General features: G+C 49.8%; 1 protein-coding gene across 1 annotated transcript; it reads right to left on the bottom strand.

The window, feature by feature from the left end:
• Positions 1-1,042: 1,042 nt before the first annotated feature.
• Positions 1,043-22,999, bottom strand: Tgfb3 (transforming growth factor beta 3). Its single transcript, XM_038337186.1, has 7 exons — positions 22,182-22,999; positions 13,399-13,562; positions 13,002-13,131; positions 6,488-6,595; positions 5,762-5,933; positions 3,122-3,275; positions 1,043-2,176 (listed from the first exon to the last, which is right to left on the bottom strand). The coding sequence occupies exons 1-7, from the start codon at positions 22,531-22,533 to the stop codon at positions 2,018-2,020; spliced, it is 1,239 nt and encodes a 412-aa protein (XP_038193114.1). The 5' UTR covers positions 22,534-22,999; the 3' UTR covers positions 1,043-2,017.
• Between the last annotated feature and the right edge of the window lie 547 nt (positions 23,000-23,546).

The raw sequence follows: 23,546 nt of genomic DNA, 5'->3' as shown, positions 1-23,546 counted from the left end.
CTAACTAAGGCAGTGGCCAACCTCAGGAGTTGGGTCTTGAACTCAGAACAAGGTTTGCACACACTCATATGTCCTTCCACCTGCAGGCTTCAGCTTTAGTCAGATGTGGTGCCTGTGCCTCGGTGGTTGTGCCCCATGTTGGCAGCTTTCTATAGCTGCTAAGACCAGAGGGTTCCTTGCTCTGCTGGCTCAGTGCAGAGACTACAGTAGATGAATGCTAAGCCACAGTGGAATTCTCCATCGCCCTGGGATCTCTTGCCTCTAAAGAGGCCCACCATCTGAAAAGGAGTTCCTGGTTGCCTCTGCTAACAGCATTTGTCTCATTTGGAACCATCTGCCACATGTGGCTTCTCGAATGCTCAACGTGGTTTTGAGGCAGAATGAGATTTCCAAAACTTTGGCGTGTATCATCTAGATTGAATCTAATGGCACATTTCTATACATAAGGGCACACACTTTACAGTTATCCAGAGGGGTGTGTGTGTGTGTGTGTGTGTGTGTGTGTGTTCCTCTCCACCTTATTTCTTGAGACAGGCTCTCTCATTGATCTGGAGCTTGTAATTTCAGCCAGACTGGCTGGCCAGAGAGCCTCCAGGAATTACCTGACTCGGCCACTTTCCCTGTCCCCAGGACTGAGATTACAGATGGGCATGGCTATGCCTGACTTTTGCATGGGTTCTAGAGAGCCAGACTCGGGTACCATTTGCACAACAGACACTTACCCCACTGGGCCATCTCTCCCCGGCCACAAGATTGCTATAATTTTTTATACATTTAAGCCACTGTCTCTATGTTTGAGAATAATGTATCCTGCAAGAAGGAAGTGTGCCTAGACATGGTGCAGTCTTCTCAGGTGCTAGAGGCAGCAATGGGGCCCAGTGTATTCATGCCAAACAATGAGATGCTCTGCCCGGACTGTTGTCTCTGGTAGGTAGATGCCAATGTGAAATTAAGCAAAGGACATTTATGGAGTCTGACATACATATACCTTAGAACAAGGTTTTTACTGTTTCTAGAAGCAACCTTCCAGAAGATGAAATCATCCATGATTCCCCAAAAATATTTATTTATACAAAGATTTTGAGAGTAATATTTGTGTTTGTCTTTATACCTCAGTCTGTGCGTCTGGGGCCAAGTCGTCATGTCAGACACGCGCAGCCTCTCCAGAAACTTTTGCACGTAGCACCTGCTTCCAGGAACCCCAGGGGAGCATGGAGTCTAAGAGGGTAAAAGGGAAATGATCCCTGATGCCCCAGGCTGTGTGGACCCCCAATCCAGAGAGCCAACCCTGACCTACCTGGAAGGTGTCTAGCCAAATGTCCATGGGGAAATACGACCAAGGAAGAAGGCAAAAGGAGGGGCCCCGAGGGAAGACTCGAGAGAACAAATTCTGACCTTGACTTTTGAGTTCGGCATCTCCAGAGGACCCGAGATAGCTAGTTGCTAGCCCAGAAACTAATTGCATTATCTGTCATGATTCATGATGCTGGCGTGAGAGGGCAGTTTGCGAAAAGAACAGATTGTCCTTAGTCCCAGGCAGTGCAAGATCTGACTCTGGGGGGACTTTGTCTTGGTAACCTGTCTGAAGGAAAATGCCAGCTGCCTCTAATGTCATCCTGATCCCTTAGGGTAGATGTGATACTTCAATGGGCAGAGCCGACCTCAGATCTGAAGAGCCTTCCAGTCTGACCCTCACTGACCCTCACTGTACCCAACCTCCTCCCTAGAGTAGCCCAGTCCCACTGCCACACACCATGGTGCCTCGACATCCTTTCTCCTCCAACCCCACCACCTCTGTCTGTACCACAGAAATGCCATGTTCTCAAGAGTTTGCCTTCCCCTAACCAACCCACACTTTCTTTACCACAGTGATTCTCAGAGCTAGCAGAAAGAAATGTTCCAGAAGGAAGCCTCCCTCTCGGCCATTTGCCGGGAGCCAGGGCTTGCGGGCTCCAGGCCTCTAGCATGAGGTCTGTCGCTTTGGTGGCAGTTTTTCCTCCTCGGTTGCATGCTGGCCTCAGCTGCATTTGCACGACTTCACCACCATGTTGGACAGCTGCTCCACCTTGGGGGTCCTGCCGACATAGTACAGGATGGTCAGGGGCTCCAGGTCCTGCGGCACACAGCACGGCGAGGCCGACGCCTCCGGGTTCAGGGTGTTGTACAGTCCCAGCACCTGTGAGTGGGGTCACATATTTAGCAGGAGAGAGAGCCAAGCCTTGAGCCTGTGTTCCAGATGCTATGTAATTTCTAGGGCCCATTCTGAGTGAGCATGTAGGAGCGTGGCCACAGAGGCTGTGTAAGGGGGATTGTGGGAAGAGTTTGGATGAGAGACTGGCTGCAGCCATTCAGCGTGACAGGAGGCAGACTCCATGGACTTGGGTTACTGACTGAAGCACGTGACCACTGCTGGGGATTTACAATCGATAAGAAACTTCTCCTAAAGGTCTTCCACGTTCGTGGAAAACGTTCTCGCTCACCACTACCTTGGCACATTTAGTAATTGCCAGAGTGCGTGCCCCAGACAGGATGCAGCAGCGTTGTGATGTGTGGAGATGTGCTTCACAGATGACTGCCCTGCTCTCCGTCCCCCTTGAGAAAGGCGGGTGGCAGGCGGCATGGACCCTCTGCTCCTTCTATTGCTAAAACAATGTAACATGCTTTATGTGGTCTTAACAGAGATAGAAACATCTCTGGATCCCACATCCTGCCAACAGGGTGCACACATCTATGACACAGGGTGACGTGTGACAGGGTGACATGTGACAGTTGAATAACTTCCATGGTACGAAGAAAATGAAAAGGATGCTTGAAACTCTAGTTAGGAACCCTGTACGTGTGTCCATGTGTGCCCGTGCGCGTGTTCATTTAAGCGTGTGTGCTAGAGACTGAATCCAGAGCGTCATGCATGCTATGCGTCCTGTTTACCCATGTGCTAGACCCTGTGGTGGGAATTTAAACTTCAGGGTGTGAATCAGTAGAATTGGGCCAACCTGCCAAGATCAGAATGTTATTACAGGGATTTTGCTCATTCAGGATTCAATCTTTCATGCACTCTTCCTGACAAGTAGGCTCGTCAGTGGAGCCCCAGGTCCCAGAGAGCATGCACCCTGCTCCATACCGTGCTATGGGTGGTGTCTGCACTGCGGAGGTACGGGCAAGGGCCCGAGCAGAAGTTGGCATAGTAACCCTTAGGCTCGTGGACCCATTTCCAGCCCAGATCCTGCCGGAAGTCGATGTAGAGGGGGCGGACACAGCAGTTCTCCTCCAGGTTGCTGTGGTAAAAACATGTACAGGAAATCAGCAAAAAGGGAGACTGACTACAAAAGAAGCTTCACGTGTATCTTCCTGCTTCCCCTTGGAGTACTTCTGCCATCATAGGAGGTAAGCCTAGTCCTTTGAATCCCAGGTTCAAGTGCACTTGATTACAGCTGTGACTCCCAGGGAACCTGAGCAGGGCCATCAGGCCCCTCCAATCCTGTTGTCTGCAGAAATCCATTCAGCAACCCTTCCTCACTCTGTGGGCATATGCCATTGGCTTCAACAGGTCTCTGAAGACACCAAGAAGTCACCACTTCCAATTGACCAAAATCTGATTTTTTTTGTAGGTTTTAAGATGGAACCATAGGCAGGCATGGTGGTGCATGCCTTTAGTCCCAGCACTCAGAAGGCAAAGGCAGGTGATCTCTGTGAATTTGAGACCAGCCTGGTCTACAAAGTGAGTTTCAGGACAGCCAGGACTGTTAGTTACACAGAGAAACTCTGTCTCTAACAAAAAAAAAAAAGAAAGGAAGGAAGGAAGGAAGGAAGGAAGGAAGGAAGGAAAGAAAGAAAGAAAGAAAGAAAAAGAAAGGAAGGAAGGAAGATAAGGAAAAAAGGAAAAAGAAAAGGCCAACCCATGATAGACTCTATTTTAGAACCCCATCCTTCTTTGACTCCTCCCATTCCAGGGATACTTATTTTCCTGGCCACCCTTGAAGGCGGGTGGTCATGGGACCTGACTAATGGCCAGGCAGAACTAGAGAAGTTGGCAGTGAGTAGGACAGGCTCTGGCAGACGCTTGATTATTTAGAGAAGTAACAGCTGGGAGCGGAAGGCTGTTGGCTCTTCCCTTCTTGTCTCTTAAGCACGGACAAGTCACCTGGTGCTCCAGAAACCCCCGGGACCACAGGCAAGAAGCTGAAGAGCCAGCACATTAAGCAACCCAGGTGAGATCAGAATGTCTCTCTCTTCAAGGGCAAAATCAAGCAGCCAGACCAATCAGCCACAAGATATCCCCTAGGGTTGAAGTCACTGTTGTCCACAGATAAGAGCATTCATCCCAGTTGACAAATAGATACACAGAACAGATCTCTGTGCCAGCAGCCTTGGAGTGGGTGGTAGCAACCACACCACCTCCCCTCTTTTTCCTGAGCTGGCCATCTCTTAACCATGTGTTTAGTTGTCCCACCCCAACTCCATCCGGGCATTTTCTCTGGCCAATTAACCCTTTCTTCTCCTCCTTTACCTGGAAGCACCCCTGCACCTCTGCTCTTGGATCCCTACATATCCAAACCTCACCCATCCCTGAAGGAAGGCTTTGTTCAAACCCCAGCTTTCCTGTGTCCATGGATACACTCCCAGCTCACAGTGTGCAAGAACGTCATCCTCAGACCCCTCCCGATGTCATTTTCTTCCTGTTAGCCCTGGGTGTGTAGGCTTCCTCACCCCTCCCACATCTGTGAGCAGTCCAGCTGTTCATAAAGAAGAGAAGCTGCAGACCAGGTGGTAGTGGCACACTCCTTTAATTCCAGTACTTGGGAGGCGGAGGCAGAGGCAGGTGGATCTCTGTGAGCTCAAGGCTAGCCTGGTCTACAGAGGGCGTTCTGTTCTGCAGCAGCCAGGGTTACACAGAGAAACCCCGCCTGGGGGTGGGGAGAGAAACAGCCTCTGAAGGTAGGTCCCTTCTGAAGTCATTGCTATCTTCTCTAGCTCAAGAGAAACGAATGGCGATCATCCTATATTCCCCACCCAGTAGCCTCCTCCAACCCCGCATAGATGTGATGGATCCTGTTCATTGTTAGCTTGAAAGAATCCAGAATCACCTGTGAGAAGGGCCCCTGGGGGTGTGCCTGTGGGGGGTTATCCTGATTTCAAGAATGGAGATGGGGAGACCCACCCATGTGGGTAGCACCATTCCCTAGGCGGGAGAGTGGGAGAAAGTGAGCTGTATGCTAGCGTGCATCCATTTTTCTCTTCTGACTATGAATATAATGTGAGTAGCTGCTGCAAGCTCCTACCTGACGCCCCCTCCGCGGTGGACGGAATCTGGAGCAGTGAGGTAAAAGGAGCCCTTTCTCCCTCGTGCTGTTTTGTCAGACTGTTTTGTTGAAGCAGTGGGAAAGAAAGACAGTAGGGAACCGAGCAAGCACTTCCTCAATGGGCTCCTGCACTAATCTCCCCCTACACAAACACACCTTGCTAGTCCACGGGCAGGAAGATCCTAAGGAGGCTTTCCCCAAGCATCCCCAGTACCAACATCCCAGTTGGTACGCCTCCTCATTCACTTTATCCAGACTGAATGGAGCCAGGCTACAGAAAATACTGGGATCTCAGAAAAACAAGAGGTTTGGAAGAGATCTCCAGTCTTCTTGTCAACCAGGATGAATGCTCTTATCTGATGTGAAAAGCATCAGGGACCCTTGACTGAGTGAGGCTCAGCTCTCAAGTCAGTACCACAGGAGGGAAGGTTGACCTCACTCCCTATGGGGCCGAGGCTCACCGGAAGCAGTAATTGGTGTCCAGCGCCCGCTTCTTCCTCTGCCCACCCTGGCCCGGGCTGTCGAGTCGGTGTGGAGGAATCATCATGAGGATCAGGTGAGGGTTGTGGTGATCCTTCTGCTTCTTGAGGCGTCCCAGGTCTCCCCGGCCGTGGTCGTCTTCATTGTCCACTCCTGCAAAGGGAAGCAAGGCCACAACCTCGTGTCTAAGATAAGCAGTGTGTCTAAGATAGGCGGTGGTGGCGCACGCCTTTAATCCCAGCACTCGGGAGGCAGAGGCAGGCGGATCTCTGTGAGTTCGAGGCCAGCCTGGTCTACAAGAGCTAGTTCCAGGACAGGCTCTAGAAACTACAGGGAAACCCTATCTCAAAAAAACAAACAAACAAAAAAGATAAGCAGTGTCCTTGCAGGCTGCTTCCACCTCGCAGTCAGGGTGAGGGATAGCACAGTCTGTGAGGGAGGAAAGTACAGGGCAAGTCCCTCCCCTCACCCTGTGAGAAGGCACAGACTGAGGGGAGCCACCAGTATCAGAAGTACTCTAAGTTCTGACACCTTCAAACAGACATACACATGCAGGGAAAACACCAATGCACATAAAATAAAAATAAATAATTTTTTTTAAATAAAAAGCCATATTTATGAAGGACGCTGGTCCTTTCCTGGCTTTCCCAAGGGGCCTCCTATTGGATGATCCACCCCCTCATCCCACCACACCTCCTCATCAGTACCTTTGAATTTGATTTCCATCACCTCGTGAACATTTTCCAGGATGTCTCCGTTGGGCTGAAAGGTGTGGCATGGGCAGTGAATGCTGATTTCCAGACCCAAGTTGGACTCTGTAAAATAAGACCCAGAGTCAAGGGGAGAATCACTGAGGGACAGGGCAGCGCGCCCACCATCCGGGCACAGGTGACAAAAAGGGCTTCCAAAGCTCAGAGTAAGCTGCCCGTTACATTCCAAACAACTAGTCGGGTGTGTAAATAGTGGGCATTTTGGAGGCAGCTGGAAAGAGTCATCCGTTTTCAAAGGATGCTATAAAGAGATTGTTGCCTACGTGCATGGGGCAAAAGTGCAAGGATACAGTGCGCGGTGGTGGCGCATGTCTTTAATCCCAGCATGCATGCAGGAGGCAGATGCAGGCAGATCTCTGCATTTGAGGCCAGCCTGATCTACAGAATGAGTTTCCAGGACAGTCAGGACTACACAGAGAAACCCTGTCTCAAAAAAAGAAAAAACAAAGCAAAACAAAACAAAACAAACAAACAAAAAAAAAAAAACCCAAAGTGCAAGGACACGAGAAGGAAAGAAAAAGCTCGCGTCCCTCAGTTTCTTCTGGGAGAACAGGTACTTGAGTTGACTCAGTTACTCAATAGCATAGATGAGGCAGGGATGGGGGTGGGGCCGAAGGTGAGTAACTGAGGAACTTATGAAAGCTGAATGGTGGGGTGGGGGGTAGGGGGATTGACTGGAGGTAGGATGATGGTGATGGGCAGGGCAGGGCGGGGCGGGGGGGGGGAGGGGGAGATGACCAGGGAGGAAGTAAAGGAGTCAGAAATCCATGCTAGAAGTCACACTACAGTGACTCAGGGCCATTGTAAATAATGTCAACGTTTCTACCATCACTGTGGAGATTATTCCAGAGGCTCTAAGAGGCAAACTGTGGTTATATTTTCTCTAAGGAACAAGACGTAATGAGGTAAAAATGACTTGGAAGTTTCTTTGAAAAAGCCTGTCACTGTGGTGGGAGGTTGGGACTGTGGATAGACCAGATGAGCAGCATGGGAACACAGAATGGTCCGCTTATCAACAGCGCCTCTAGGGAGCTACACCCGGGGGTCCAGATAGCATGGGTTGGGGGGAATGAGCTTGAGGAAACCCAGAGGTGCTTTGTTGACAGACATTGAGTGCAAAAGGGCCAGCTAGGGCCTTTTCTCCTCTTAGCTGTGGGCTGATGTTTTTGGTAAACAGAATTAAAAAAGTACAGACACTGGTAAAAGGGCCCGAGTGAAGTAAAGAGAGAAGGAAAAACAAGCGGAAATGAAGGCTTGGGAAATAATAGTTCAGTCCTTAAAGGGCCTTCTACACAAGCATGAGTTCAATTCCCAGAGCCCATGTAAAAAGCCGGGCGTCGTAACACATGCTTGTAATCCCAGAATTGGGGAGCCACAGATAGGAGCACCCCTGAGGCTCTCTAGCCTAATTTTTAGCCTACTCAGTGAGCCCCAGATCTCAATGAGAGGCTATAATGAAACAAATAAAGCAAAGTGGCTGGCTATTCTGAGAACACCAGCGGGTTGATCTCTGGCCTCTACATGTATGTGCGCATGCACACACACAGGTACACACATATGCACACAAAGTAACTAAAAAGTTGGACTGATTCAAATAGTCATGGAGAAAACCAGGCTGACTCTGGTATAGTGCCAGTCCTGGCTGGTGTGGGAGAGGTCACAAGAGAAGGCACTTTCCAGGTGAACATCTCCGTGAGATGATGGGCATACGTTCCCTGAAGTCACCTTAATAGTCATCTGGCCTCAGGACCAACCTGATATCTTCCTAAGATCTCCTGTCATCAGAGAACACCCCCAAATCCACCCAGCTCAGCACCCTTCTCCAAGGCAAACTGGTACGGGCATGGTGATTCAGTCACCGTGATGTGAGCCTGGCATCCCAAGGGTCCAGGACCACATGGATTCCGACAGAATGGTTAAGAACTAAGTCACTTCCTTGATAACCCCAAAGTCCAACCATATCTGTCCTGTCCCAAGGGAAACTTCAAGGGCACATTTTAAACTTGAAGGTCTCTGTTCTAGAAACAAGTTAATATAGCCAGGCTGCTGGGGGGCAGCGAGAGGAGCCATGACCAGGGGTGAAGTCTGCTCTCTCCTTGGTATTAGGCAGCTGGAAGGAGCCATAGTAGCTGCAATGAGCAACACACAGCACTTCCTGTTCAAGGATGTCCAAGGTGGGTGGGAGAGACCAGGAGTGAGCAAGTTCTCATCATTTCTGTGTTAGAAAGTGAGAGTGTGTGCTTGGATGTGCTGAGAAAGGAGTGGTCCGTGTGCGTGTGACCAGCACAGGACGGCGGCCTAACTCGGCCTATAGTTCTCCCTAGAAGAGGACTCAGAGGGGGTGGCAATTACCCACATTTGCTGACCTTACTTTCTATCAAACTGCTACAAGGTTTTACCAGCAATAGTGCATTTAGTCTCTATAAACTGCCGGGTGGTGGGACATGCCTCTTAATACCAGCACTCAAGAGGCAGAGGCAGGCAGATCTCTCTGAGTCCAAGCCCAGCCTGGTCTACAAGAAGGAGTTCCAGGACAGCCAGGGCTACACAAAGAAACTCTGTGTCGAAAACCAAAACAAAATCGTATAAACTAAAAACCATCATCGGCCCATTGTACAGAGGAGATCACTGAGGTTAGGAATATTAGGTAGTTTGCCCAAGATACCCTATCCATGAGTCCTCCTTTTAAGATCAAGACAGAGAGCTGTGGGTTTTGATGAGAGACCCCACAATATACATTGTATTTGTTTTAAACAGGGCTCACTATACAGTTCCAGACTAGCCTGGACCTGGCAGTCCTCCTGCCTCAGCTCAGTGCTGGAATCATTGGTGTGTGTCACCCTTCCCAGCTGAGGTACTACACACCTAATCGTCATGGACAAGGAACAGGCTACACGAGGCACCATGGAGTCACTGTTCTTCCGTTCACCGAGGTGCAAAATGCCTGTTCTTTCTTACCATGTCACCATGACCCTGGGCACATCCTCCCAGCCTGGCTCTGTATACTGAGAAACTGGGCTGCATGAGTAACAACATTAACGGTGGAAGGACCTGGGGTCTCCATTCTGGATACAGCTCCATGCAGCTCTGGGCCTCGGCGTGCAGCCTGGGTACCTGGAGCACACAGGCTTGCCCATGCTTCTGAGTGACTCCCAAGCCACAGGTGTGACTCAGTCCCCATCAATTCGCACCATCAGCTGCTCCAACTTGGAGCCTGTTTGCAGCCTGGTTTGGGGCCGTGAACTCTTGAGGAGATTCGTGAACAAAGGCCTCAGCTACTTCCCCTGAGGGAAGGGAGGGGTGGGCAGAATTTGCCTGCATGTGAACTGAGGGTTCCAATGGAAAACCAACCTCAGGGTTGGCAGTGGCGGGGTGGTGGGAGGAGGACCCACGGGTTTTATTATGAAATGATCTCTTCTTTTGTCTCAAGGAGGATGGAAAGCGTATCCTACGCAAACTTCTCACTGAGCTCCACAGCTGGGGACATGAGCATTCCAAGTGCCCAGGGCTTCAGAGGAATCCAGGTGGAGCTGATCAAAATCAGACAGGGAAATCAAGATGAATTGCCCCAGCCCCTTTTTCCTGGCCTGCGGTAAGCTCTGAGCAGAGAGCTGCCTGAATCAGAGGTGTGTGGTTGCTACAGTTGACTGAGTCCTGTTGTTTGTCACAGGCGTTATCTTCCTCAAGGGCCAGGGCAGGGTCTCCAGCCTACCACATCTCAACTCCGTTATCTCCCAAGGCCCTGTAGATGGGAGCTTGAAGACTTGAATGCCTACAGGGTCCAGTAGATAGCAGACGTGAGAGAGTCCCCTTGGAGCCTCACCCACAGGAAGCACGGCAGCTGGGGAAGAAACGATGTGCACAGTACATTTCAAAGGGTGGCTACTGCTCAGCTCCGATACACGGGCAGGGCCAGGCTTCCAATTAGTCATGAAAATTCAGGAGCCTTGGTTTTGTTGTTTTGTTTTTGTTTTTGTTTTCTATCTACACAACGCTAGCTGTCTTGAAACTCACTAAGTAGACCAGGTTGGCCTCGAACTCAGAGACCCTCCTGCTTCTGCTTCCAGAGTGCTGGGATTAAAGGTGTGCACCTCCACACCTACCCCAGCTTTATGTGTAGTCTCCCAACTGTTTAAACAACAAAAAGCCCTGCTGACTAAGAGCTAAATGTAAAAGCAGGCAGCTTGTGACCTCTGCCTTCAACCCCATTTTCCTCAAACATTAAGGACACTGAAGGATTCTCCTGCCTGGGGACTCTGACCACCAGTATGTAAATGGGCTGACAGTATCACAGTTGTTGATGGTGAGGGTCAGGAGGAACAGATGGGACCCTATATGTAACCTTCCATCACCACCTCCATCATCACCTCCATCAACTCCATCACCACCACCTCCTCCACCTCCACCTCCATCACCACCTCTACCATCTCCACCACCTCCTCCACCTCCACCTCCATCACAACCTCCACCTCCACCACCACCTCCATCACCACCTCCACCACCTCCACCACCACCTCCACCACCACCTCCTCCACCTCCACCACCTCCTCCACCACCACCTCCTCCACCTCCACCTCCATCACCACCTCCACCACCACCTCCTCCACCTCCACCACCTCCTCCACCACCACCACCTCCATCACCACCTCCACTACCACCTCCTCCACCTCCACCTCCACCACCACCTCCACCACCACCTCCACCACCAACTCCACCACCACCTCCACCACCACATCTACCACCAACTCTACCACCACCTCCACCTCCACCACCTCCACCACCACCTCCACCACCACTAAGCTGTCAGAGCAGGAAGTACCAACATGGCGTCGGGAGACACCAGACTATTATTACTCGAGGGGGAACAAAAATTCTACTCTAGGCTGGATTAGCTCAGTGGAAGAATTTGCTCATGCTGAACCTCGGCTTCTTTGTCCAGCACAGTGAAAGTTTACTCTTACAAAGTGCACCAAAACCCACAAAGCTCTCTCTAATACATGTGAGCCTGACAGCAGCTCTGGGAAGCCTTCAGGGTGGAAGCATACTTCATTTTCCAAATGAGGAGACACAGTGAGCTGGGTTGGTATTTGGGACATCTGACATTTGACAAACGTGTTGTAGAGTTCAGTGACACTGGGCTTTTAAAACCCAGTTTGCCTACACAGAACCTGCCCCAAGTCTCTTCTAGTCTTCCTTCTTCAAACAGCTGATGATACCACCTGGACATTCTGTCTAAAACCTTGGACATCATCAGATGTTGCTCTTGTGCCTTCAAACAGCATACCTATTACTAGCCTATTGTCTCAACCTCCAAGTTACAGATGAATCCGTGTGATTTCTGTATCCACTGTACTACCTCTGTCCAAGCCCCTGCCACCCTTGTCCAGGCTGCCACAAGGCTCCCCTTCACTTCCCAGTAACGGGAGGGCTTTTGTTTAAAGGGGTAAGTCCCATCATTGCACCCACATGCACATCTTGCTTATAGCATTCAACACACTTGGAGTAAGCCCTAAACCTTTCTGTGGTCTGACAGGAAGCCAGATGTCCTCGGCTCACAATGTTCCAATCTGTTCTCTGCTGCTACAACAAATCAAGTCAGGTTCCATCCAGGGGCCAAGGCCTTAACTGTTTCTTTTGCTTAGATCTCCCTTTAGCCTGGCCTCCTGACCTTAAAGGGCTAGCTTGATGTGGGATTTCCCTCTGTGTGCTGTGATTACCATTAATGAATAAAGAAACTGCTTTGAACCTATATCAGGGCAGAACTTAGCTAGGTGGGGAAAGCCAAACTGAATGCTGGGAGAAAGAAGGGTGGAGTCAGAGAGAAGCCATGTAGCCCATTGGAGACGGACACTGGGAAATTTACCCAGTAAGCCACAGCCACATGGCAATACACAGATTAATGGAGATGGGTTAAATTAAGACAGAAGAGCTAGCCAATAAGAAGTTAGAGCTAATGGGCCAAGCAGTGTTTTATATAATACAGTTTCTGTGTGGTTATTTTGGGAGTCTGAGCAGCCAGGAAACAAATGGCTTGCTGCTACACTAGCTCCTGATCATCACTTGGATGGCAATGTCAGACTCCCTTCCTCACAGAGACCTCCTCAAAGCCATCAGTGTTGGAACACCCAACCGTTATCATCTTGATTCTTTAGTTTTCCGCACATTGTCATGGACTGACACTCCATCTTATCAATATGCTCACTGGCTTACCAAGTGTCTCTGCCACTAGAATGAAAGCCCCATGAAATCCTAGCTCTCGTTGTCTTGTTTGCTGCTGAGTTCCTAGAGCCCGACTCAGTGCTAGCATTCAATAATGGAGTAGAGAACAGAGTCCGGAGAAAGCTAGACTGAACCCTGATATATGGCTCCCATAGTTCTCTCCTCTCCCCTCTCACAAGGCAGAAGAGACCTGAGGTTCTTTCTGAAAGGTTCCTGCTAAGAGTTTACCCACCTCTCCGCAACAGCCACTCACGCACGGTGTCAGTGACGTCAAACGATAGCCACTCAGCAGTGCCCCTTGTGAGCAGATTCTTGCCACCGATATAGCGCTGCTTGGCGATGTGCTCATCGGGACGCAGGATCTAAGGAGGCAGAGGAAAGAGTATCTGAGGCCAGGACGGAGTAGCAGGGATATGTTACAGTGCCCAGTGCCCAGGACTGGCCAGCCAAGCCCGGGGTGACTAAAGGCTTCTGAACACCGTGCCCTTTGTGCACCTCAGGTAACTCAACCCTCTTAATGACAGAGGCTCTGTCAGCTCCAGACCAGGTCTGTCAAACCCTATGCTCAGCGGAGGCCAGACATGGAAGAGGCTGGCTTCTAGTGTGTGGATTCCAGCTGGAACAGGTACCTGGAAGAGCTCGATCCTCTGCTCGGGGCGCTTGGAGCTGAGGTTGGGCACCCGCAAGACCCGGAACTCTGCCCGGAACAGATTGGTTCCGTTTTTCTCCACTGAGGACACGTTGAAGCGAAAAACCTTAGAGGTAATCCCTTTGGGGCAGACACCCAGTTCATCTAGAGGGGAAAGCAAGGGGGAGAGGCATAGTGAGTGAGGGCCCGGTGTGTTGCCAGCAGACACAAGCCAAGTGGCCACAGTCATGTTAATGACCTCCCTAGAGCCTTGAGGCCTCAAGGAAGATTTCTTGTGACCCTTGAGTCATACAGAGTCCTGAGTAAGGAGACCTTGGAGCTACAGAACATGTACCTGAGACTGGGTAGTCAAGTGTAACTGTCCCCTTTTCCCACAGGCTTTTAAAAAAGATCTATTTATTTTATGTGTACGAGTGTGGGCCGAAGTATATGTATATGCACCACATGTGTGCAGTGCCCACAGAGGCCATAAGAGGGCTTTGGATCCTCTGGAACTGGAGCTACAGACAATTATGAGCTACCTCAAACAGATGATAGGAACTGAACCCTGATCTTCAGTATTTGTGACCTTAACTGCTGAGCCATCTCTCCAGCTCTGCTCTCTCTGTCTTGCTATCTCCAAACTACTAAGCTCTCCAGACTAATTTTCTTAATCTTTCAAAAATACAGATTCTCAGCCAGGCCTGGCAACACAGCCCATAATATCAGCACTTGGAGGCCTGAGGCAGGAGAATCTTGAGTTTAAGACTAGCCTGGGCTATGGAGCAAGTTCCCAGCCCTGGCTAAGTTTCAGAAACAAAATAATCAATAAATCACTTCAAAACAGATTCTGGGAAGATAGTAGTTAGTCATTTAGTTATCTTAGAGCTAGCTGATTCATTCATGTTCTTGTTCACTGGGTAGTCATTCATTTCTTTTTCTTTTTCTTTTTTCTTTTTTGGTTTTTCGAGACAGGGTAGTCATTCATTTCTTAAGCTAGAAAGAGGGGTCAGTGGTTAAGAGTACCCGCTGCTCTTCCATAGGACCCAAGTTCAATTCCCAGCACCCATGTTGGGCAACTTGCAACCAGTTGGTTGTAACTCTGGCTGCAATGGATCTGATACCCTCTTCTGGCCTCCTCAGGCATACAGACAGCCAGACCCAGACCAAGACACACACACACACACACACACACACACATACACACACACTAAATCTTTTAAAAATAAAACATGCAAAATAAATACTATGAGCCAGGTATGATGCTGATGACAGAAGCCACAGTCCCTGCCTTCAAGTGACACGGACCCACATCACAGGACCTTTGGTGATGCAGAGGAATGACAGGAAGAAATGAGGAAGGATCAAATAGGGACATGTAATTAGTATAGCAATCTGTACCCTGCAAGAGGACAGTGCGGGAGGACAAAGGGGTTTTACACAAAGGGATGACTGGAGGCAGAGTCAGGCCAGAGTGGCTGAGAGACCCGCAACTGCAAGCTGAAGCAAAGAGAAAGGTTGAGACATCAGGCTGTAGGGACACCCGCGTGTCAAACAAAGAGCCTAAACTTCATCCTACTGGTAATAGGGAGTAACAAAAAGTGTTTAAATCAATGACCTTTTAAACAAAGGTCAGTTTCTATGTTAAAAAGGCCCTATCTCAAGTCTGGGGGTGGGGAGAGAATATATTTCAAATCAAAAAAGCTATCTGTCTCAACTATTTTCTCTTTATGGGTTAATATTTCTGTGATGAGACACCATGACTGAAAGCAATCTGGGGAGAAAAGATTTTGTTTGGCTTATGCTTCCACATCCATAGTCCATCAGTGAAGGACAGGAACTCAAATAGGGCAGGAACCTGCAGGAAGGAGCTGATGCAGAGGCCATGGAGGGGTGCTGCTCACTGGCTTGTTTCCCATGGCTTGCTCTGCCTGCTTTCTTATAGAACCCAGAACCAGTCCAGAGATGGCCCCACACACAGCGGGCTGGGCCCTTCTCCACTGATCACTAATTATGAAAATTCCCTACGGATGTGCCGACAGCTGAATTTTTTGAAGGTATTTTCTCGGTTAATGTTCCCTCCTCGCTGATGACTCTAGTTTGTGTCAAGCTGACATAAAATTAGCCAGCACAGAGGGTCTCTGTCACCCTGCTAGCATGTGCTATGCCAGCCCGTGTCACCCCGCCGTTCTTTCAACCCTGTCCATCAGCCAGAAGGCAGCAGATGCTCGCCACAGTTCCGAGCCAGACAAAGGAGAGTGGAGGCCTCCATCTTCTCTCCGCCCCTGCGTCCTTTACAACATCAAGGTCTGAGAACGTTGACACCCGAGAAATCCTTCTACACAAAGGGTGGCAACAGTCAGGACTTGAAATCCGAGCTCCCAGACCCAGATTCCACACATAAAGGACATGGCTGAAGGGAGTGGGTAAGCACCCCCAGGGGTGGGTTGGGAGTCACGGGCAAGGCGGGGCAGATCTGAGGCCTGAAACCAGCAAGCACACTCCTGGGCTTTAGGAAAGGATGAGTGGGTGTTTCTGGAAACTGCCATCTGGTGGGCCTGACATTCGTGGTTAGAGGAAAATTAATGGAACAGATGTAGGAAAGAAATGTGTGAATACCAGCTAATGAAGCCCTGCTTAATAATTAGCCTTGAAGAAACAAAGACTGCCAATTATTCTCCAAGCCAGTCTCAATAGGACCAGAGAGAGGAGTTGGTGATGGCAATTGTCATATGGGTATGTATAGAGGACAGCCAGAAGTGGAACCCAGAACCTCTCACATGCAAAACACACATTTAAAAAATATTTTATTTCAGGTTTTAATTATGTGTACTTGTGTGTATCTGTGTGTGGGGTTTGTACACATGAGTGCAGTGCCCAAAGAGGCCAGAAGAGGGCACTGGGTCCCCTGGAATTAGAGTTAGAGGTGGTTGTAAACCATCTGATGTGGGTGCTGAGACCTGAACTGAGGCCCTCTACAAGAGTAGCACACATTCCTAATTGCTAAAACATGTCATAATGGAGCTGTCTCCCCAGCAATTTCAGATGTAAGTTGGCAGGTTTGTTAACTCTGGATGTGGACAAGCACTTGGGTGGGTGACCTGTTCAATGACCGAGACTTGATCTGGGAGAAGGTGGCACCCATCTGGCCTCTGCAGTGACTGGTAGGAGAGCATACGTCAGAACAGAGTGTGCCCAGGTATAAAAGGAAGGAAGAAAGCAGGATGTGGTGGCTAAGGAGAAAGTGGGCAGTCAGGGAACAGGGAAGGCGATGCCCTAAAAGAGTCCTCAGGATGACTGTTCTCCTTGCTAGCATCCACTCCATCACTCAGGCTCCTGTACCCTGTCACAAGCCCCTCTTAGTGAAAGTTGTAAGGTGAATCAAGAAGAAATGGGAAGCACTTGAGGGGGGAGGCTGGGGAATCAAGATCCTGAGGTGAGAACTGGAAAGATGATTTAATGGCAATAGCACTGGCTGCCCTTCCAGAGGACCTGGGTTCAATTCCCAGCACTCACACGGAGGCTCACAACCATCTGTAACTCCAGTTCTAGGGGATATGACACCCCCTTCTGGCCTCTGAGGGTACCAGGTACACATATGCTATAGACATACATTCAGGGAAAACACCCATGTACATAAAATAAAAAAACAATTTTTTTTTAAAAAATGCCTGAGACCATGGGCTGGCAAAATGGCTTTGTGAGTAAGGGTGATGACCTGAGTTTGATGCCCGGGAACCACACTGGAGGATAGATAACAGACGTCAGAAAATTTTCATCTGGCTTCAACTCAAGTGCAAGCATACATGGGTACCCTCATAAACACATTAATAAATCTAATAAGAAAGTTTTAAGAGTCCAGGGCTAATATATAGAAAGAGCTACTTAGTAAGACCCTATCTCAAAACAAACAGACAAAAAAAAAAAACAGCTTAAAATAATTAATGGAATGAATCATGCAAGCAAATAAGCAAAATATATAATATACCACCATACATTGTATGTAGCTCCTCTGACAATATTTGAATATAAGAGAACATATAAAATGTATCATTCTGCCCATGGGACAATGGAACATCAGAAAAGCTAAGCGGTTTTCCATGGCCACTCAAGCAGTAGGTGGCAGAGGTGAGATTTGAACCCAAGTGGGATTTGACGGCACTCCATTTATTGAATCTGAGACCCTGAAAGAGTGACCCTGGGCAATTACCCAATAGAAAGATAGTAGTAGTTTCAGCAACAGCTATGGTGGGATTCCTCAAAATGGCCCTGGTACCCTAGCATTGCCTTAGATTCGATGACCTTTAGTCCCCAGCTCTGCCTTTGACGGTCAAGAGGGCAGGAGTCACCTCCGTAAAGAACATCGTTTCCAGTTGTTTCCATTTCTTGGAACACTGCATAGTGACAGATGCTCTTTTGTCTGCTTTGCGTTGGGAAGGAAGAATAACACACACCCCAGGAAATGCACGCAGTGTCCACGAACAACCAGGAAATGGACGTGTAGTTAATGAACTCTTAAAACGCCTTCCGATAGGTGGGTATTGGCTCTGGCACCTCGTTTCTGGGAGCCAATGGAAGACCGAGATGAGCAACGGGGCCACTTTGGAGAGTGTTTAAACCAGTGAACCCCCACTATCCAGAGACTGACTGCACTGAGTGATTCCATAGCAGTTTCCCCAAGTTTTCTAGATGTTTCCAGTATGGAGCTTGGATAGAGAAGCAAAGTTTATCCTTTTTCTGAGAAAGGTACCATGGCTTCAAGGGCTCTGGGAGCTTGAGAGAGCCCCGCCCGGATGGTCTCAAACATTCGATGGATTAACCTTGAAATGAATTTGATGTGTTGTTCAGCCAGTGTTTAAATGTGTTGTGGTGGAAGCCCATAAACATTTTAAGTCTGTATTACGAGTTGGGAAATTTCACAGAGACTTCCAGATTCTCTACTATCCTGAGAAATGATAAGATATAATCAAGTTGGACTTACATTCCTGAATGCAAAAATCAGTAAGAGCCACACAGTGGCTTCCTCTTTTAGCAGAGCCTCCTGTCCCAGCCACACCACAGACACTTACTTTCTCCATGACCTGAACTACTTTGCCATGGTGCCTGGGCCACGACTGTTCTTCTGGAGCCATCTGCATGCCCATCCTAGTCTCTGAAGGCATTTGTCTTTAAGCTTGTTGAAAACTCAAGTCCCTGAGGATGTCTCCATGCTGCCCTGTTCTGTAAGGGGGAGATGGGACCCAGGTATTCTCTCTGGGCCCCCGTGGATAGCCAGAGCCCTGCTGTGTGTCTGACAGTGATACCTGTGGCATGTGAGTTCTTTCAACGCAGAACACCTTTGAGATTTCATAATGAACAAAATCTACAGGTGGCGACCAGAAAAGAAAGCCCAAATCATTGGGTATTCTTCCTGCCGGGGAAGTGTGCGTTTGTCTTAGCACTTCCCTTGGCTGATAAAAACAAGCCACAGGCAGGGCAGTGGTGGGCACACACCTTTAATCCCAGCACTCTGGGAGGCAGAGACAGGTAGATCTCTGTGAGTTCGAGGCCAGCCTGTTCTGCAGAGCGAGTTCCAGGACAGGCTCCAAAGCTACACAGAGAAACCCTATCTTGGGAAAAAAAAAAAGAAAAGATATAAATGCATCTAAGAGAAAAGACAAAAATAATGCTCAGGCTGATGGTTGCATGAATGATGCGGAACTGAAAAGACAGCATCCTTCTCCACTGCATGAGTCAGAGAAAGCATCTATTCATCTCCCATGGCAACATCTTAGAAAATCATAAGATTATAGAGTCTTGCCTCTACCTCCCAGAAGGTACCCAGGCAAATCATCCCCAGACGTGACAAAATTCATTCAGAGTGAAACGGAGCTGAGAGATGACCTCACACGAGGAAACTGAGGCTCTGGGAAGAAACACCACATGGCTGAGGTTGCTTAACCTGCTTGAGATTGTCTAAAAGAGAAAGGAAACCCATTCACTGAAGCTGGGGGAGAATGTGTGGTGTAAGAATCTCCAGCCCCACCTCCAACAGTCAGAGCTGGAATCCAGCTAAACCCAAGTAACCGGGTACCTGGGCTACAAAGGCTATAACTGCTGTCCCTGCCACCCTCAGGTTAAAAAGATTAAAGGTGGCCTTGAATTGTGCGTTTTACATGAACACTGCCGCTTAGCATGTGTGTTTTGCACACGTCCTTTCTAGTTTAGATCACTTAATAGATGAACCATGACAGGGTAGGGCCACAAGACAGTTTTCTGCTCTTGCTCTGGTGCCCCGCCTCCCACTGGAAATGAGTCCCCTCTATGGGCCCCTGTCACCTTGCTCCAGGTCCTACTGTCACTCCCCTCCAAACGCCTATCATATGGTAGTGACAAAATATGGAAGTGAACATCATCTCATGAGCCAGCTCCCTGTTCCACAAAGCTCTGCCATGGAGCTCCTGGCAACGGCATAGACCTAGAGCTGGTCCCATGTACCCTCAGTCTGACAGTGGTGGCGCACACCTTTAATCCTAGCACTCAGGAAGCAGAGGCAGAGGCAGGCGATCTCTGAGTTGGAGACCAGTCTGGCATACCAAGCAAGTTCCAGGACAGCCACGTCTACACAGAAAAACTCTGTCTTGAGAACAACAGCAACAACAAAAGAAGTTCAGGACAGGCTTCTCCTCTGCTCAGCAGCTGCCACAGCCTTCTTTGTATTGAGTGTGCCTTGTGCAGCCGGGGTGAGCCACACCTGACCAGCCACAGGACAGGCGCAGGTTGGTGTCTGTTCAACCACTGTATTGCCTATGCCAAGTGCAGAGAGCCTGGTACTGTGAGCCTCCGTGGCATTGCCTGTGTCCCAGTGAACACTGACTCCGCCTCAGCATCTAGAAGACAGTCTTGTTCACTGTGCCAAGCTGGCACAGTCTAGACCATGACTCTATAGCCCCCATGTCCTGCCCCTGTCTTGAACTCCCTTGATGTTGATGCTACAGCTTGGGAATGCACATCTGTGGGGGTCTGTCCTGGCTTTGTCTAAGGCTGCCCACTTTGCGCCCTGGGCTTCTGCTCAATAACCACAGATATTGCCTCGTTTCCTTGTAAAGTGCTCATTTTCAGCCCAGGGCTCCAGGTGGGGTGGGCCCTCATCATTCAATCCCTCTCAGATTCTCCTCCTGACACAGGCTAGGAAGGTTCCAGGCCTACTCTCTTGTTCTCCGCTTTCCTCAGGCTTATAATCTCTGATATTTGTGGCTACTATGAATTGTTTTTTAGTAGGTGACCAAGGAGTCGAGGGCTCAGCCCATCTAGGCCCGGAAGACTGGAAACTGTGGTCACCTGGAAGTCCCTGTACCAACACCAATGGGGACCCCTTGGCAGGGAGTTCTAGGTCTGTCTTCTTTCCATCCTCAACTCCCCCAAGGAGCCAGATTCTAAGAAAGGACATTCCAGGTAGTCCTAGGAAACTGCACTGAGAAACTCCACCCCACCTCCATGAACCACAGGTTTCTGCTTGGTGCAGGCCTCCCAACTGGCCTCTGCATCTTCCTTGAGAGCCACTCCACCCCTTGGCGCTCATTCCCGTCCCTTCTCTGCAGCCAGGTTTCTCTAGCCTCCTGCTGTTTGCCCCATGGCCACTCTGACTGTACCACCCTCCTGGCTCCAGCCCATCTTCCCACCCAACTCGGGCACTGCCCACCTCCCAGGTGGGCCTGGGCTGAAGTCACCAGGGCACGGAGGACACCTGCTGGCAGGGAAAGCAAACAGAGCTGCTCCCGGATTCAGGCCCGGAACAGCTCACATTCCTCTTTCCTGGGCTGTCAGTTTCTCAACATCTGCCAGTTTCTCTCTCTTGTATTGAGGCTTTTTAAATCCCCATTCAGTAAACACACATGACTTCCACACGTGTACAAACACACACAGACGTCTCACACAGAAGCTTCACAGCTCCTCCGCAGACAGCAGCCTCCTGGGAAGAAATGCTCCCAGACACACATCCCCATCGCGCCCCCACAGCCATCCCTCCCACCCACACCCCCATGGCAGACAGATGCTTTGGGTTAGCCAGTGCCTCCATCCTGCACTCCTGTGTCCATTAGCCCAGGAGGCCCCACGTCATACACAGAAATCTGTCTACTGCGTAATATAAGAGCCCACATCTCGCAAAAGTCCACGTATGTGGGAATATACATGCACTCTTAGCTCACGTGGGTCGTGTGTGTGTGTGTGTGTGTGTGTGTGTGTGTGTGTGTTAGACTGAAGGGCCCAGGCTGCAAGAAGTTAATATCTTGCTTGGGCTTCCAAAAACTTGACAAACAAATTTGGGGCAGGGACTGCGCTCCCGAGAGCTGGAAAACTGATCCAGAGATGTGGCATAAGGAGCTGGAAAAAGCTGGAGAATAAGGGGCGATGGCCAGATTCAGAGGACCCTGATGATATGGTGGCCAACCAGCCCACCCTTTGATGGACCCGTGTGCTCACAGCTAACCTCTATGAACACATGTGTGAGAACATGTTTCCTGAGGTGGCACAATGCAATCCCAAGTTAATATCCATCAGGCATGTGATAGGAGTTCGGAACGCCACTTGGCTCCAGGACTCCTGGCCTCTTGAAGTGCTTGTCTCTTACCAGAATGTCTGTCTCCTTTTCCCACCCACCCACCCAGCTGCAGCTGCAATGCCTGACCTCTGCAGTGAACCCTGGGCACTCTGCTGTGTAACCACCAACAAGCCCCCTCTGTGGAACACCCGATTCCAGCTCATCCCCTCCAGAGTAGACACCCAGCAAGCGTTTGGACTTACTGTGCTCCGCCAGCCCCTGGATCATGTCGAATTTATGGATCTCTTTGGCATAGTACTCTGACTCCGTGTTCTCCTGAGTGCAGCCTTCCTCCCTCTCCCCGTGCATCTCTTCCAACAACTCCCGGGTGCTGTTGTAAAGAGCCAGGACCTGATATGGAACGTGGGTCATCACCGATGGCTCGGGGGGACTGGTGAGTCTGAGCTTGCTCAAGATCTGTCCCCTAATGGCTTCCACCCGCTTCTTCTTGATGTGGCCGAAGTCCAAGGTGGTGCAAGTGGACAGAGAGAAGCTGACCGTGGCCAAGTTCAGTAGGGCCAGGATCGCCAGAGCTCTTTGCAAGTGCATCTTCATGTGTGAGCCCAGGAGCGAGGCCAGGGGGCAGGGGAGGCCTGGCAAGGAGGAGACCCCAGTAGAAAGAGGGAGGAAAACCAGGCGTCCTCCCCAGATCCCAAAGACTGAGGCTTGGCAAGAGGGTGCATGAACTCACTGCACTGTGATGGCTTCAGGACTCCCAGGAAGCGCTGGCAGCCCCGGGACGATAGCGGACTGTGTGTGCGATGTAGCGCTAGGATTCTTGTCCATATGTCTGAACAGGTTCTGCTGGGCTCTGGCTCCCAGCAGGCCAGGTGGAGGGCAAGCCGAGGGTTGGGAGGGGTGGCAAGGCAGCTGGGAGTGGGAAGAGAGCTGAAGTTTTTCCTTAGGTAAAAATAAATAGAGCGGATATCTGATATTGCCAAATGCTGCTTGGTGATGAGGAGAAAAGTGGGTATTTTAAAGAAAGTGCAGAAGGGCCATGGCTGGGTCCCAAAAAACAGAATCTCTGCCTTGCCCCGAAGAAGACTAAGAAAAGAAAATGGAAAAGAAAAGAAAAAAAATGTTTTGTTTTTTTTTTTAAAAAAAAAAAATCACCAGTGGGTATGTGGAGAGAGGCAGGGCTGGGCAGCGGCAGGCCCAGCTAAAGGTGGGGGCAGTGCAGGACACACTTGTCTCTCGAGCACTCCATTCATGCTTCCCCTTTTGTTTACACTTCCTCGGGGGCTCTCTAAATGACTCTGTTCACGCTGCCTCTCCTCTTCATTGGCTGGGATGAGAGCGATTATGTGCAACTGGCAAGCAGAGAGGTCAGGCCTCTTGGAGACAGCTCGGATAATCCACTTGGAGCCACAGTCACCAGCATCTTAGCTTGTCTTCTTCCTCGGTCATGGCTTCTGTCCCTTGCTCCTCTTTAGGGAAAAAAAAAATCAGAAGGAAAAGAAAATAGAAGGCGATTCACCGCAGCTGACTCTGGAAAGCGGTATTCCTTCCTCCGCAAGCCTCTTCTCATTTGTGTCTCGCCTCGATGTGGCTCAGTCCCCTACCCTCGG

This window comes from Arvicola amphibius, chromosome 7 (assembly GCF_903992535.2).
Source record: "Arvicola amphibius chromosome 7, mArvAmp1.2, whole genome shotgun sequence".
NCBI lineage: Eukaryota > Metazoa > Chordata > Mammalia > Rodentia > Cricetidae > Arvicola > Arvicola amphibius.
This window is presented reverse-complemented; position numbering and strand designations above follow the sequence as displayed.